We start from the raw sequence: 16,630 nt of genomic DNA on the forward strand, positions 1-16,630 counted from the left end.
TTTAGTAAGTATAACATAAGAAGACCAATGCCGCTTGTGGGGCAGAATTATATTATTTTGCACATATGCAAGCACCTGTGTCTCTGCATTTTAGGCTTCTGAAGCTGGGTCTGAAGGTGATAGAGTCACAGACTGCTCGAGGAAGTGGACAGCAGCTTTATGAAGTGACCAGTAGAACTGACCCCATTCATCAGGATCTAGCATTCAGCATCACCACCATCACTAAGCTCATCCACCTACGCACAGCAGATTTACTCTTGACTGGGAAATGCTAAACACTGAGCACTTCAATATTTAGAAACAGTTAGAAGAGGGGCACACCCAGGTTCATCCTGAACCCAGCAGGAGCTAATTAACAGTGATGCCAGTCAGCATCTGCAGCTACGCAGAGATTGGGTATCTGTGGCTTAGGTGAGGACACTGACCATAACACTTTTTCTTTGCCTTTATGTGTCATCCATGCCAGGCGGCCAGACTGGATTTGGGCACAGGGAAGGACAGAATGCTCTGCCCACAGGACGAGCAGTACCCTTCCCACAGTGCAGCTACATCCCTGCCTCTCAGTTGACTGGTGGCTTAGGTGGCGATGAGAGCTGGCAGGGTCATGATGTGCCAGAGCACTGGCCTGGAATTCTCCCACCATGCTGGGTCACCTGCTGACAGCGCAGCGGGCCTCTGATTTGAAAGCATTTCTTTTGTGGCCTGAGCGAGCTCTGGTGTGTCAGCTCTTGACTGACTCTCAGGGCTACCTGCCAAGGGCTGGCTCCCTGCTGGGGAAGACAATTTTTCATATTAACACAGCCTTAGAGGTGCACCATGCATTCTACTTCGAAAGGACAAATGTGTTCTCATTTAGACCCTGGGACATGCCTCAGAGGAAGGATAGCAGGACAAACACAGAGAGGTACATGACTGGCCCAAGGTCACATGAATGCTTGGGGGATTGAATCTAGGTGAGAACACAGCTTTTTAAAAATTCCTAGTTCAGCGCTTTCTCAACTTGCTCTGCCCACAAAGCAGTCATGGGCTGACACAGGGAGATGTCCCTAAAGCTAGAAGCAGGTGGCAGCTGGAACTGCTCACATCCTAGGCAGACAGATACTAGAGCACAGGCAGTGGGCAAGGCTCAGCCTGCTGCATTCCACAACATCTGGGAGGGAGGACTTGAGGCAGGTGCATCAGTGCTGCCTCCTTCCTGTGCTCTGAAGGCACATGGCTGGGCTCAGGCAGACCAGTACCTCATAAGGTACTGCAGGAGCCAGCCGTCCTGCATCCCAGCGACATGAGTTCAGGCCCTCACCACACATTCAATATAAGGACACACAGCACAGTTTCTACAGACAAAAACCAGTACCTCTGTTTAGTTTATGGATCTGTTTAAACATGGTCTTGTACCAGTCTTTTGATCTCTCGGTGTTCTGGAGAAAAACAAAGGCAGAGTAAAATAAAATGGAAATCTTGGCACATTTCAGAACTTCTAAGATTAGAAAATCGAAATCAAAAAGGAAGTGACAACATCTGAAGTTAAAACTCAGCCACATTTATACAATTTTTTTAAAAAAACTTTTGAGAAAGAACCAATAAAACAAGAGATTCAGATGCAAGGCTGCAGAGTGACATTTGGCCAAAAGAATGCAGATTTTGAAAACAGTAGACAAGGATCCACTTGAAATGTGTCTATTCTTAATTTTTCTAAATTTCATTTTTAGAGAGAATTTTTCCCCCTATATAGACATAGACTACGCTAAACTGAAGTAAAGCCTCATAGAAACATAACACACAAATAAAACTTGTTTATCATGCCGTGCCCCCACCCTTCCAGGTTATATCTAAGTCACTTTGCACAGGGCCAGGTTTAGAGCGCACACATTAAAATGTAACCCATTATAGCATCCAATGCCAGAATTCTCATCCTAACCACGAAGCTGGGCTTCTTTCTTTTTTTAAGATAAAAAGAATACAAGGAAGGTGACAGATAGGTGGTTAGATCAGACCTTTTCACTCCCACTTTACATATGAGGAGCTGAGATGCAGAAAGTCAAAGTGAACTGCCCGAGGTCACAGAGCTGGTGAGAAGGTGAGGGGGCAGGCCACCTAGCACAATGGTTAGGGGTGTGCTTTTGGGAGTTGGACAGACCGTTCAGTCACCCACAAGTTGCGCAATCATAGCAAGTAACCTAGTTCTTCTGAGTCCCTGTTTTCTCATCTATAAAATGGGAATGACATTAGAATCCACCACTCTCTCAGGTGAGTGATGTTTTAAATGAGGTAACGTATGCAGGCAAATGGTAGCCACGATTACTCTTAGTAGTAGTTTTCTTTCTATATTACTGCATAGGACCAGAGAAGAGTTCTTCTGAGGCTTAGCCCACTTGTGTTTCTATGAGCCTCCTCTGAAAGGACAAAAACATTTCATTTGCTAAATGGAAATCACAGAAGAATATACTGTGGCCAATGGTCTGGTGGACACATGGAGAGGAATGGAATTCACCCAAATCCAGTTTCAAAAGTTGGGCCTCCCTGGAATTCCTTAGGCTCTACAGACTGGCATGCCTGTATAGTGGGGCAAAACGGGGGCAGGGCTGCCATAAGACCCGCTCTGTCCCAGAGGCCTTGGCCAAATCCATCTGTGGTGCTCTTAGAGTTTCCTAACCACTCTGGATGATGGAGTATCTCCATCCAGGGGGATCTTCTTCCTGAACTGGTAAACAAGGACGCTGAGCCTCACACTCTCCCCAGGGTTCTCTAGCCCTAGGCCAAGAATTCCTGAGCATGCTCCACAGAACAATAAAAGAAGACTGCCCATAACATCCTCCCCTTGAACACTCATACGCCCAAAGCCTCTCAGAAGTTCTACTGCAGAAAAGTCTCTGACCTGGTTCCACCCTGCTTTTCCTCATATTCATTTGACCATGAAACTCCTTGCTCATGAGACTTATTAACACTCAACACCCGCTTTGGGTAAAGCTGCTACACCAGAAGCCTGGAGCGCAGCTCCTGGGGCTCTGGCGCTCAAAGGGCTTGGAGAATCAGGGTGTGAGGACCCTCCCCATGAGTCCTCTGCAACCCACAGATGTGGTTTTTATGCACTCTGGAGTGTACACTCATCACGCTTAAGAGGAAGCCTAGGAAGGACTTCTAGGTCAGTATTCGTACCCGGAGTGGGATGCCCACTTCATCCATGGAAACATCTCTTAGGTCCTGAGTGCTCTTAACCACCCGCCTGCTGTCATCTTTTGCCTTTTTTTCAGTAGCCCTGCCAGGTGAGGTGGGTTTTTCCTGGGTTGGTGCGGAGTCCTGTTCTCCCACTCTTCTTTCTGAGGCAAGATCTGGAAATAAAAAGCAATTGTTAGCTGAAGCTCTTCTGGTAGCTCCAAAGCAAAAAACTCCTAAACAGTCCAGCTAGGGGAAAGTGTGTTTGCTGATTCTCAATTGGAACTAGCTACATTTAGAGCAGGGGTCAACAAACTACCACCCGTGGGTCAGCCACATGTTTTTGTAAGTAAAGTTTTATTGGAACACAGCCATGACGATTCATTTACGTATTATTTATGGATGCTTTTGCACTGCCACAGCTGAGCTGAGTAGCTGTAACAGAAACTGTACAGCAAAGCCTAAAATATGTATTATCTTGTCCTTTAAAAAAAGAGTTTGCCAGCAGTGAGCTAAGTGCTTTGCAGTGGCATGCACACTGTTCTCCAAGTTGTTCTGACTGTTCTAGAAATTAAGGGAGCAGGTAGAACCACAGGAAGTGGCTAAACATTACTTGAAAGTTCTTGTTTTCATTTTGTGAAGTCACTTTTCTGTGCCCCAGTTTTCTCATCCAAAAATGGAGATAACACTTCCATTGGCAAGCTCCCAGCAATGCCGTGAATGAACTTATCAAGATAACTTACGCCAAAGCACTCAGAAAGCTGTACATTGCTAAATGTGTGATACAGTTTATTTAATTTGGTTCAAGACTGGAAGTTATAAAGAGCTAATAAACATACCAGGTGTGGTCTACAATTATAAAATTAATACAAGCTCTTATTACAAGCCATGTCATTTATTCCTTGGAGAGCATTTACTAGGCACCTGCCAGGTGCTATGCACTATGTTCTGCCCTGCGGACGTGAAGGCGAACATTTCAGAATCTCGGCCTTTGGGGAGCTTAAGGTCTTGTGGGAAGAAAGAGCAAGTGAGTCAACGAGGACTGAAAGAGGAGTCAGCATCCAACTTGGTTAAGGAATTCAGGTTCAGGGTCAGCTTCTCAGAGAAGCCAGCTAGTCTAACAGGAAGTGAAGAGTGCTCCTGGCAGAAGGGACAGCCTAAGCAGATGTGTGGGGGCCTCTGAACCACTCGGAGCTAATGATGTGCCATGCATTGCACTAAACTGTTCACATACATTGTCTCATTTCATTCTCCCAATAACTCCATGAGGAAGAAACTATTATAGCCCCTCCATTTTTCTTTAATAACTAAAGGAACCAAAGCACAGAAAAGTTACAGTCCCCTGCCTGAGGTCACAAAGCCAGCACATGGCAAAGCTGGGATCTGGCCCAGTGGTCCTCCTGATTCCAGCAATCGTCTCTAATCCATATCCTATCTTGCCCCCCTCAAAGACAGCACGAAGGTCTTGAGTCTGGGAGCCTGGCTTAATCCAAACAGGGAGATTAGGAAAGGGAACTGGGCTGGGAAAGGGAGGGAGAGACGACCACTTCCATTTAGACCAGGGTAACCTTGAGAAGATAGAGAGATGCTCAGGTAGAAATACCCTAGAGACCCCTAGAATAAACATGGAGGGAGCCCAGGGGAGACGCCCCAGCAGGAGGGTACTTTTGGAGCACAAAAGTGATGGCTGATGTCAGGGAGGTGGAGGAGTTCGGTGGTGGAGGAAGTGAGAGAAGCATCAGGGCTGAAGTCATGCACTGAGGGATGGCACAGTCTCAGGCTGAAAAGCAAAAGAATCCCCACATGAATGCAGGAGTCATCCAAGGGACAGGAGATGGACTAGGAAATACAGCAAAGTGCCACCGAAGCCAGAATTCTAAGTGGATCATTAAACGTGTCAAAAAAACCCCAGAAATTGGAGCAGAGGAGGCATCGGCACTAGATTAGGCAAGAGAGAAGTCACAGAAACACTCTGAGGGACAATTTCTGGAGGGCAGTGGTAGTGGGCGCCAGAGTGGGGCAAGGGAATAAACGTGTGAGCAGGAAGTGGGGGTAGTAGGTAGCAGACAGTTCAGCAAGGAGGAAGGACTGTGATGGACGGTAACTCAGAGGTCAGAAAGGTTTAAGCCAGGGCCAGCCTAACATTCTATTAGTGAAGCCATGAGGTGAGGACGAAGGGCATCGAGATGTGCCTCAGCAACTAATAAGTGCTAATAAATGTCTGCTCACTGACTGAGGAGGTGTTCTCATCTTTGAGAAAGGATAAGCTGCAGAGTGCTGGCTGGGGGACTATGCTTTGGCATAAAGAAGAGACCCTAGGGAACATGCAAAGTTGTGACAAAGTCAGGGATGTCTATGTGTGGAGGAGAAGTAGGGAAAGTGGAGGAAACAAAGTCAGCATCATCAAGTTTCATGACTTTCAGTCTACTCAATGGGGCAACCCTGTCCAGATTCCAAACTAACTTCTGAACAATTCCTAAGTATTCTGTGAGACTCGGCTCAGTGGGTACTTCAAAAAACCTGATCCCTGGCATCCTCACCATAAACTTTAAAGGATGTTAAGATCACACTGGCTTTATGGGATGAGTTCTCATGCTCCCAGGAAATTCTAACCTGAAGCCAAGGATTTGGCAGGAGGACTGGAAGTACAAAGGGATCTTGAGTTACCAGAGCCTACCCTTAATACGGCTCTGCTTAGCATTCTCCTCCCACCTGGAAGACCCTCCCTAAGCATGATCAGAAGGTCAGGTGAGGCTGATTTCAAGCTCTGTTATCACCTGGTGCTTGGAGGTGATCACGATCCTTGTGCAATGAAAAACAGACATTCTCAGGGTTTCTAGATGCAGAGTAATTTTTTTTTTTAAACTATTAGGGGCAGATGGCTCCAACAACAGTCACCTAACTGCAAAACTCAGGCTAACAGTCCACAGATTTGTCCCAAAACTGCCAGAGTCCTTTGGAGCTACAAAATTAGCCCTGAATTATTTTACTTTGGAAGCTTGTGATCATGCGATTCATGATTGAGTGGATTTTGATAAACAGAGCCTGAACCACAGCCCAGATCCCTCACATGAAATCCTGGGGCATGTCCTCCTAGTTTGTTTTTTTTTTCCCACACTAATTTACAAGTTTTTATTTACACTGTTTTATATACATTGCAGGCAGACCTAGTTGGTGAGTTCTGTGCTCATGTCGATCTCAAATGATCATGTGAACAGTATTATTTAGTACCATATCTCTAATCTCCAGAAAATGGTGGTAGCATGGGGGCAGGGGGAAAAAATCAAATATCACTAGTCAGGTAAGATCAAACAAGTATGTAAAAAAAGGAAAAAAAAATTGTGAAATTTCACTTGTTAAAACAGGCAAGCCTCTACGGTCTACTGACAAACATTGAATATACATGAATGCCACTTCTAACAACCATTTTCATATTTATAAAATGAGCTTACTACCTGTTATTAGATAAGGCATTCAAGTTCCTTAGCTAAACAGAAAAAGGCAACAGACATCTTAGCAAGCCACAGAATAAATTTTAGAGAAATAATTTAGAGCTCTGTTGAGATGTGCCCTCCTTTAGAATCCCTTAAATGGCCGATATAAAGGAAGCCAATTTTTAATCCCATTGCTAGCCTGCACCATGAACCCAAAAACCTGTAAAGGAAGTAGGAGCATCACAACACCCAAAATCTAGCCCAAGAGTGGGGGCAATAGCTTAAATATCTTATTTTGCTCCCAACGTCCTTCTAGTTTTTACTGTGCTTTGAAAAAAAAGGTCCTGGGCCACTGAATAAAATGATGAGGCCAACAACCTCAGACAGGGCCTCTGTTTGTGGGAGGCGGCATGGCCTCCCACTTCTTCACACCCACAGCTTTGTGACTGAGGATTACAGTAATGTTTACACTTCCCTGGGGGAAGGGAGGGTGGCCTCTATACCCAATGCCAGCCCCTCTATCCTAGCCCTTGTCTGGTTTTCCCATCTCCCCAAGGGGACTGTGAGCCACCTGAGGCCAAACACCACATGGGTTTCATTCCTGGATAACTCTCATTGAGCATCAAGCCCCATAGAGGCTCAGGAAAAATCTGCTACATGGAGAGAGGCTGGTGGCCCTTGAGTTCCACCACCACAGGTGATGGGCAAAGACTTCCTTGCTCCAAGGCATGGAGACTGAAGAGTGCCAGCACAGCCAGTCCTTTCTTTTACAGGCTCTCCTAAACAAAATGGAACTACTTCTTTTGAATAAAAAACTAACATTTAGTGAGCACCTACTTTCGGCCCCACTCTATCAAACATCATTAGTAGATCTGTCCCAAAACTCAAGAAGGGCAGTAGCATCAGACTTATTTTAGAGCCAAGGAACTGGACCGAGCCACCAACATGGAGAAGCCCTCACATTTACACAGCTCTCTCCAGTGTGCAGAGCATCCTCCTCCTACCTGTCGCATGGAACATCTCCTCCAGGCAGGGGCTAGGATCACTACCTCCATTTCCCACATGAGGAAATGGTGGCTCAGAGAAGTGAAATCACTTGCCCAGGGAAAAACAGCTCTAAGAGGGAAGAGCCAGGACCAAAGTCTGGGTCTCTTAACTTGTGGCTGCATGCCTTTTTCATCTGTTCCACCCTCCTTCCAAACTCCCACTGGCAGGATAAGGCCCACAAAAGCCACCTTGTCCCCAGAACTATCATGTTCTCGGCAACCTGGGCTGGGACCAGGGAATGAAGCGGGCTGGAGTGTGGCAGCTCGAGGAGGGGCCGGGAAGGGCACCTTGGGCTCAACCACAGCCTGTCCTGGTCCTGCGGCCAAGTCCTGATAAAGCTGAAAGGGTATGAGAACCCCATGTCCTCCACACCCGGACTCTCCACGAATCACATGGACAGCAATGGGATGAAGTCACACAGAAATCACGTAGCAGCTGCTCAGAAAGTGGAAGCTTCAGTATCCACCTGATCAGCGTTCTTAACCCTGCAGTCCACGAGAATCTGCAAATCCACAGAAATCACACGCACATGTTTGCACATACGTGGCTTTTTCTGGAGACTACTTTCCTTACATTCTCCCAAGGAGTCCATGACCAAAGGTAGGTTACACACCAATCACACCACACCACTAGCTGCTCAAGGGCAGTGCAGCTCCCTGATGCAGCCCCTGAGCCTGGCTCAGTGCCTGAAGGAGGCACCAGATAAAATGCCAAGGGCACCAGTGACAGGCCTACTGATGACAGTAGCTCACATCTATTAAACACTTGGAGAATGCCAAAATTCAGTACTATACTGCTTATAAGCAGGACCTTTGATCTTCACAACAACCTGTGACGCACTACTGCTTTCCCCAGGGGGCAGATAAGAAAACTGAGACATTAGATAACCTGCCTGAGGTGGCACCATTAATAAGTGGCAGAATGCAGATTCAAAGCAGAACATCAACAGGAAGCCATAAGGAAATGGCTGAACATTCTCACTCCTGGGTTTACTCATACTTTCAGCCTACACGTTTGTTCTCTCCCCACCCCAACATCATCCGAATCCTGCACACTTTATCGGGAAACGAGCTATGCTATCTGATAATACTTGTAGCCCTTCCCCACCACTGTTGGCTCTAGATTGTCCACTTGCCATCAAAGTGTCGTCAGCACAGAGGGCAGGATCAGCATCACTGGGGGATGGTTAGAAAGGCAGATTCTTGCCCGTACTCATTAACTCTGAATCCCTGGGGGCAGGGCCCAGGAATGTGGGTTTTGACAAGCTCTCCAGGAGATCTGGTGCTGGCTCAAGTTCAAGAAGCAGAGCTCTGGCACCTTCTTCTGGCATTGCTGATCTGGAGGCTCTCACCTGGACCCCTAACCCTGGTCTCATCTACTGGCATGTGGGATTGCCACCCAAAAAGAAAAGAATTTGCCCACATTTCCAACCCTGATTGTCACATCGTAGAAGAGAGAAAGATGCAACAGAAGAGGCCTGCTGTGAACATTGCATCCAGATCAGAATTCCTTGTTCTTTTTACCCAGATCATCCTGTTGTTACCCATCAAGGCACTTATCACAGTTCCACAGGACATATTTACTAGTTTGGTTCACTCATTTGGTCTACCCACCAGCCTACAAGCTCCAGGGAGGCAGGAACTATGCTTGTTTTCATCATCTTGGCAGTGCAGCAACAAACAGTCCCCATTAGAGGAGCTCAGAAGATTTTGCTAATGGAATATCAGGTGGTGACCAGAAAATGTCTTTAACAGGAACAGAATTTAATGTGTAAAAAAATATTTCTCACCTACCTGAAAGGCTACTGAGTCGTTTTTGCTGTTCTGTGATAAAAGAAAAGAACACACAGTATAAATGAGATTTATACAGCACACCATCCTGGCATAACTACTTGGGATCCCAAAGTCTGCATCCTCACTGTCCTCTGGGCTTAGATGCTAAAATGTATAGCTGATTACAGGGCATAATGCAGTTCCCATTATCTGGGTGTGGTGTCTCCCAACCCCTTCTCTCCCAGATCTGCACCAGGATTCGGTGGGCTGCCACTATTTCCTAGATGTTTACATCTTGTCAAGATGATCTCTTCACTGAAGAGGACCCTCCCAACTCCCCTGGTTTCAAGTGATCAGGACCTTCTATGATCCTAGTCTTGGTACCCTTTGAGGGAAATGTAATTATAATCATAACCACACAGCTACCACCTCCTGAGAGCCTTGCCAGACACTGTTTTAAGAGCTTTTGCACGTAACACTTGGAAACTTTGCAACAAACCCAGCAGTTAGGTATGATTCCTCTCCTCACTGTACAGGTTAGGAAACTAAGGCACAGCCTTAGCTACTACAGCAATCTGGCTGGTCTAGGGTACAGGAGAAATCCTTTAAAAAAAATCAGCATTGGCCGAGAGACCTCACATAAGGAGCACAAATTACCCAAGACAACCCTAAAAATCAGCTGCATCTAGAACCTGGATCCCCCAACTCCTAGTCCAGGGTTCTTTCCACCTCTAGTCCCCAATGCCCTGCTGGATCCTAACATCCAGGGTCTATTGGTGTCTCACCCTCCTGGACACTCATGTGGAAGGGAGGCCAAAATCTCCTTTGTAGAGTCCCATGTGTACGTGCTATTGGATAAGCACAAAAGTGACCTTTACCTTCCACAGCTGCTAAATATAAAGCAGCCACACAGATAAAAATAGAACACTTGCCAGCCCATGGGTGCTATCATCATCCCTCTTGGCTGCATCCTTACCCTCCTGCTAGAACCAGTGTACATAAGAAGTAAACAGGGCAGCACAGGCACTCACAGCTGGGGGAACCCACGTCTGCCCACCTCTGACCCGTGGATGAGCTTCACACTGGTGGGACAAGCATGGGACAAGCGTGGGACAAGCAGAAGCCCAGCAGAGCTTCTGGCTCAGCTCTGCCAGTAACTTGCCAGTTGGCAAGGGCCAGTCATGTAATCTCCCGGCCTCAGTTTCCCCATCTGTTAAATCAAAGTGCTCTGTAGTCTCTAAAGGAATCTGTGTTCCCTATTCTGGAAACTCTGTTCTGCAGTTTCCTGGCAGGCCTTCTCCAGCGGCAGAAACAAACATGTTTAATTTAAAAGACTACATTGTTCCCACTTCTGAGGTGTGAAATGGCCTTTCTTTCACAAGATTCCATGTTACGCAGAGAGTAATAGCTATTTCTCAGTGGCGTTACTTAGCAAAGTTAGAAATTAGGGTGAGGCCCAAGGCCTAGATTGCTTCATGTGTCCACAAGATAAATCTGGGACCCAGCAAGTTCTTGCTCTGCAGTGTGGCCCATGGGCCCACAGCAGTGGCATGCCCGGTAAGCTTGCTGAGAATGCAGAAGCTCCCTGCCCCCCATCCCCACTCCCAGACTTCCTGAATCTGAACCTGCAAGTTAGCAAGACTCCCAGGATCCTACTCACATTAAAGGCTGAGTAGCCCAGAGCAAGGAGACCCACACTCCTCTTTCAGTCCTGAGTGTTTTCTGATTCAAACCTTCCTTCCCAGACTTCACCCTCAAACACACATGGTATAAAAACTCGAGAAAGTGGGGAAAGGGACTGTGTCATTCACAACCATCAGTACCAGGCCAGAGCCTCAGTGCCCCAACATTTGTTGTTGGGGGGTGGGAGGGAGGGCAGCTTGCAGAGACAGGATTATTGTCACACTATGCCCTTGAACAGTCTAGGCAGAAAAAGAAGAGATCCCTTTTAGAATGACTAAACTAGAATTCCAGAAGTGGAGTAAAGTTATCAGTCCCTTGTGAGACTTCGCAATAGTTAAGAAATTGTTTTTAAGCGTCCCATTGTGAGGGGCAAAGCAGAGCTGCCAGGTTGGGTACGTTCCAAAGCAAAGCCTGAAACGCTTGACCTAAACCCCATTTATGACGTGATGCAGGGCTGGGCCGGCCACGCTCTTCTATTCTTCTCAACTCTTCCTGCCTTACCTGCTTAGTGAATGTGTGGTTTTGCTCTTTATGGGAAGCTACTATTTAATTCCAAAAAACTAACGCCATTATTTGTATCCTTTTCTGAAGGACATGTCTCAGGCTGCACAGTTCTGATTTTTAAGACCTAGGGCAGGACTTGGACAAAAGAGAAAGGCAAGAACCAAAGGTATTTGGGTAAATAAGAGGAATTCATTTGTTCAAGAAAGAAACAAAAAGGAACTACAGGCATTTCTGTAACCATAGATGTCTCACAAGGTGCCATCAGACGGGACTTGGCAGAAGCAGCTGACTTGTCATTTCCCAAAAACCAAAATGCCTTGGGAATAATCCCATTTTTAAAGAAAATGTCTTTCCTTCTGGGAACTAGCTTGCTTCTGTTTCACTTGATTTTTTTTTTTTTAATGAGTCATAAAGAAGTTCATAGAGAACCAAGATTTCACTTTGTGCTGCACTACAGACCCTTTCTGGGCAAGGGGAGCTACTGCCAGTAAGGGGTATCGCATGGCTGGAAGGAGAATGGGCTCTTACACAGTTCAGGACGGGGTTGGAACCATGTTTATCTTTTGAAGAACACAGACTCATGGGTGAAAATATGGGAGCCACACATAGTGAAAAAGTAAATAAAACTACTAAAACAACTATTTAAGATTTGAGTAGAAAGATTTTAAGTAAGAGAAAACACCTTATTCATCTACTTTTCAAGTTAGAAGCAGGAAACAGAAAACTGTATTTAGTATGGAAAACAATTAAAAATAGACTCCAGCCTCATTCTCATCCAAGTTAATGCAGAAAGGGAGGTGGGAAACTATGAAGGAGGCAAGCAGGGAGTCAAGAAAAGGAAGATTTGGTACCGAGCTTTGAGCTCTGAACAAAATAATTATTCCTCCACTGTTCTTTGAAATTCAGACTAAAAAGTACTTTCTGCACTAGGAAATAGCTTGAAAACTTTACATTTCACACTGCAAAGGACTTTTGTGAAGGGAAAGTTCACTCCTTTATGGAATTCCAAAAAGGAAAACTTGGGGTTTAAAATCATCATCTGGAATTTTAAAGCAGAAGGGTGAACATATCCATTTACTACTTTCAAGCACTTCTCTTTCACCCAACCCCAAAGGGCCCTTCAAAGAAGCGGAAGAACCAACCAGAAGCAGTCAGAGAAACTACAGAAAACACATATGAAAACTAAGCCAAACTGTCTGGTGCCACAGTGCAGGGGCAAACAGCCACACAAACTTCATGTCCCCAGAGGGTGCCACCGAGCGACAGCTTGGTGCAGTAACTACTGGTGAGACTGAAGGCCAGTGAGCCACTAAGAAAACGTTCAGTAGCCTCTATTTTAGAGAGACAAAAATTTGGTGCTCAAAACTCTGCATTCTAGAAAATTCATTATATCAAAGAATTAAATCATTTATGACATTACTCAAAAGAGATATTATTATACCCAGATTTTCCAAGCAAAGACTCTAATTAGAATTCTCTTGATGAGGAATTATGAGACACAAATTGGTTTTTTTGTTGTTTTTTGGGGTTTTTTTGGTGTTACCGTCTGAAGAAGACAACCACGAACACCCAAGACGTGGAAAATGCACTATCCCAGCTTACTTATTCAGACATCTGACATCACCCCAAAACAGGGGTTTCCATCTGCCTGCTGGGATCTATTTTGTGGGTCATGGGAGTAAGTAAACTGAGGCAGGTGACCACAGGAAAGGATGGGATTTGTGAAAATTTCTGTGGAGTGACAGAATTCTTGCCCCAGATACCCCAGAATAGCTATACTGATGCCAGAAACCTCAGAGAGGGGTGCGCTGCAAGGCTCCCTTACCGCGATTGTGTTGCAAGAGCACAATGGTAGGATTGACAATCGTCGTGGAGGGATAGGCAGATGATGGCTTGCTAAGTGGTGTAAAGGCTTGGGAATCAGTTCCGGTATGGGAAGAAGAAACTTCATTTACTAGAGGACTTGAACCCTGGGGGAAAAAAACAATGTAACTGTAAACATAAGAAATCTAGAGTTAATACTTTTTAAAAAGAAGTTTAAAGCTTTACAAAGACCTTAATTATAAAAAGAAATGTAATCAGTGGAACCTGACATATTATTAATTCCAGTTAGAAGTTTAATCAGGAATGCTTATTCTCCTCGTTGGTATTAGTAGGGAGAAAGAGGGGGAAGGTAAATGTTACTGAAAGTCTCAGCAATATCATTATTTTCACCTGATAATAGCTGTGGGTCAATCCAATTACTGAAAAAGCAAATACAAATCGAAGTAGAATAACATGCAAAACCCATGCAATTCCAAATGCGATCCAAAAATGAGAACTGATTTAACTGGGAGAAATCAGGGAAGTTTAGTACACTGTGTAGAGAAATGTGAGAAAATATAAGTTTAAGAAGACATGGATGTAAGAACAGGGAAGATTTGACAATGGTTCTCTTGGAAAGCTACTGTCAGCCTCAGCACCACTGAGCAATTTTACTAACACTTCTGAGATTTGGATATTATCCTATCCCACTGTGACATTTTTTCACTCTAATATTGGAGTGACAAAGGTCCCTGAAGTAAAGACTTGTGAGAATCCTTACTTTAAAAACCTGAGGTCTCTGCCAGAAATACCAATAAAATTATTAATACTAACATTATAATTTGCATCATGGGAAGAAGTCTTTCTAAGCAAATGAAAATAAGACCCTGAAATGTAGCCAGGATATTTAGACAGTTTCCTCCATCATATCCTTACATTTTGTAGTTTCTATTTTGGAATTTACAAACCCTAAAGTCAGGAAGTCTTTCTTAAAGGGCTTTTAAGAACAAGATTTTGATTGTTAATCTTGAAGCAATTATTCTCAATCAGAGATCAACTACTATGTAGGTGCCTGCGGGATGAGGACCATGTTTCCCCCTTCCTCCTGTCACCACCCCCAAGTACCTATGCACAATGCCCTACACAGGGTCTCAGTAAGTGCCACGTGAATGCCAGGAGCCATCTACCAGTGTCTGTTTGTAGCAAGAGCACACTTGCTCATCAAAAGAGAGGATATGGGTGTTGGCACCCAGAACAGCCCCGGACATACAGTAGGGACTTCATAAACACTGCCTTAACTCAGACTATCTCTTTTGAAAGTGCCCTAAATACCCACTGCTGTCAGTTATGGGTGGTAGCGCAATTTAGTAAATAAAACCTTTTCCTCAGACTTGAGAGGGGCAGTATGATCTTGTACAAAAGTGCCTCATCTGGATCCCTCCATTTATAAAGTAAAAAATAATTATACTTTTCCTAATTTATCTCCAAAGTGATATAATAAAGATAAATGATGTATCATTAAAAACTGCCTAAATGCACCCAAGAAACACAAAATGTTAGGCATACAGCTCTTCGAATTATAAATGCCTTGGCTGGCAGGTAGCTCACGTGGCTAGAGCATGATGTTACAACACAAAGGTCAAGGGTTCAGATCCCCATACCTGCCAGCTGCCAAAAAAAAAAAGTATAAATACCTAATGTGATGTTTGGGTGGATTATATGAGCATTATTTTTACAAATTTTATACTGTGTCTTATTTCTGGAACATCACAAAAATACAGCTATTGACTAAAAGAACTCAGATCAATTAACATGACTTTTCTTCTTCCCCCTTACTCTCAAATAGCTGCAGAGGTTGCAGGTGGTACAGCTCGGACACCACCAACAGGGGCTCCTCCTCCTCTTGACAATTTTTATTCAGAGGAAGAATCCGAGCAGTTTCCTTTTTCACCTCTTACTCTATTACCCGGGTCTAAACCAGAAGTTATCAGGCCAACCGTAGTCATTCTGGGAAGTCTACACCAAGCTGATTAGTCAGGTTTGAGCAACTGAGGACAGTGATCTATCTGTCCTGGCACACTTGAAACAAACTCGATATAAGAACCTAGATCTACACAAATGATCAATTATAGGGTACACAACAAAACTACTCACATGGTATGTGAGTGCACTAAAAATAAGACTCTTTTCAACTGCTGCTCTAGAGAAACATGCGCCAAACGGAAGATGCCTATACTACTCTAAAGAGTGTTTCTAAATTCACCTAGAAGTTCAGCTAGGAGTTGGAGGTATATCAGGGAACAATCTAACATTTTTCTCCAACAGGGTTCAGTTGCAAACCTCAAAGTTCAAAGGATATCCAAGCCCATGGGCCACATTTGGCCTCATCCTGACTTGACTACAATTGTGCTGCATCTAGAGATTTGAGATTTGATTTAATCTAGAGACTAGAGATTTGAGCCCAGGATGTAGCAGTTCCCAGCTTTGGTGTGTCTGATGCCTCTTTATAATATCTCTAATAAGCCAAATAAATAGCTTCCTTCCCAGTTTTGTATATTATGTTATAGTTAGAGGAGAGGCTTTTGAATGTTCTCACTACAAAGAGATGAGAAATACATGTGATGGATACCCTAGCCTGACTCAATTATTATACTATACATATGTATCAAAACATCAGATTATACTCCATAAATATGTACAATTACAGTGTAAATTAAAAAAATTTTTTAAAGGAATAAAGTTTTCTTCCTGCTTTTTGTATGACTGGCTTCAGCTTAACAAGCCATTTAGATCAGTTTTGTATGAATATCTCTTTACACAAAGGGATGTCAGCGAGCATTTAGTTCCATGAGCCAATCGCTTGACTCACCAGATCACTGTATCTGGCAGTGATACAAAATGTAGTGTGTGGTCTCCCTACACCAGAAACCCCCAGGGTGCTTGCTACCGAGTGAGAGTCCTAGGTCCCTCCCAGACCCACTCAATCAGAAAGTCCAGGACTGTAACCTGGAGTTGACCATTTAAACAGGCTCATTGCCCCTCAGATGATCCCATGTACACTAAGCCTGAGAATCCATACACTGCCCAAAAACACCCTGTGAGAGTAGGGGCCCTGGCTTGTCCATGATTATATCCATGGTACCAAGCAGAATTCCTAAAATATGGTAGGAACTCAATGATTGTTAATTATCTGGTTACTTTTCAGCGACTCTTGCCCCCCATTTGCCAGGGCAA

General features: G+C 44.6%; 1 protein-coding gene across 23 annotated transcripts in view; it reads right to left on the reverse strand.

Moving 5' to 3' along the window:
* The window catches only part of SORBS1 (sorbin and SH3 domain containing 1), a 230,309-nt gene that overhangs the window by 74,475 nt on the left and 139,204 nt on the right, over positions 1-16,630 (reverse strand). For all 23 annotated transcript variants that reach the window (XM_063102731.1, XM_063102755.1, XM_063102750.1 and 20 more), the window contains 4 exons: positions 13,419-13,563; positions 9,428-9,457; positions 3,157-3,329; positions 1,355-1,418 (listed from right to left, as the gene is read on the reverse strand). In XM_063102731.1, the coding sequence (XP_062958801.1) occupies positions 1,355-1,418; positions 3,157-3,329; positions 9,428-9,457; positions 13,419-13,563 (412 nt within the window). The remainder of the gene's footprint in view (positions 1-1,354; positions 1,419-3,156; positions 3,330-9,427; positions 9,458-13,418; positions 13,564-16,630) is intronic.

Source organism: Cynocephalus volans, chromosome 7 (assembly GCF_027409185.1).
Source record: "Cynocephalus volans isolate mCynVol1 chromosome 7, mCynVol1.pri, whole genome shotgun sequence".
Taxonomy (NCBI): Eukaryota; Metazoa; Chordata; class Mammalia; order Dermoptera; family Cynocephalidae; genus Cynocephalus; species Cynocephalus volans.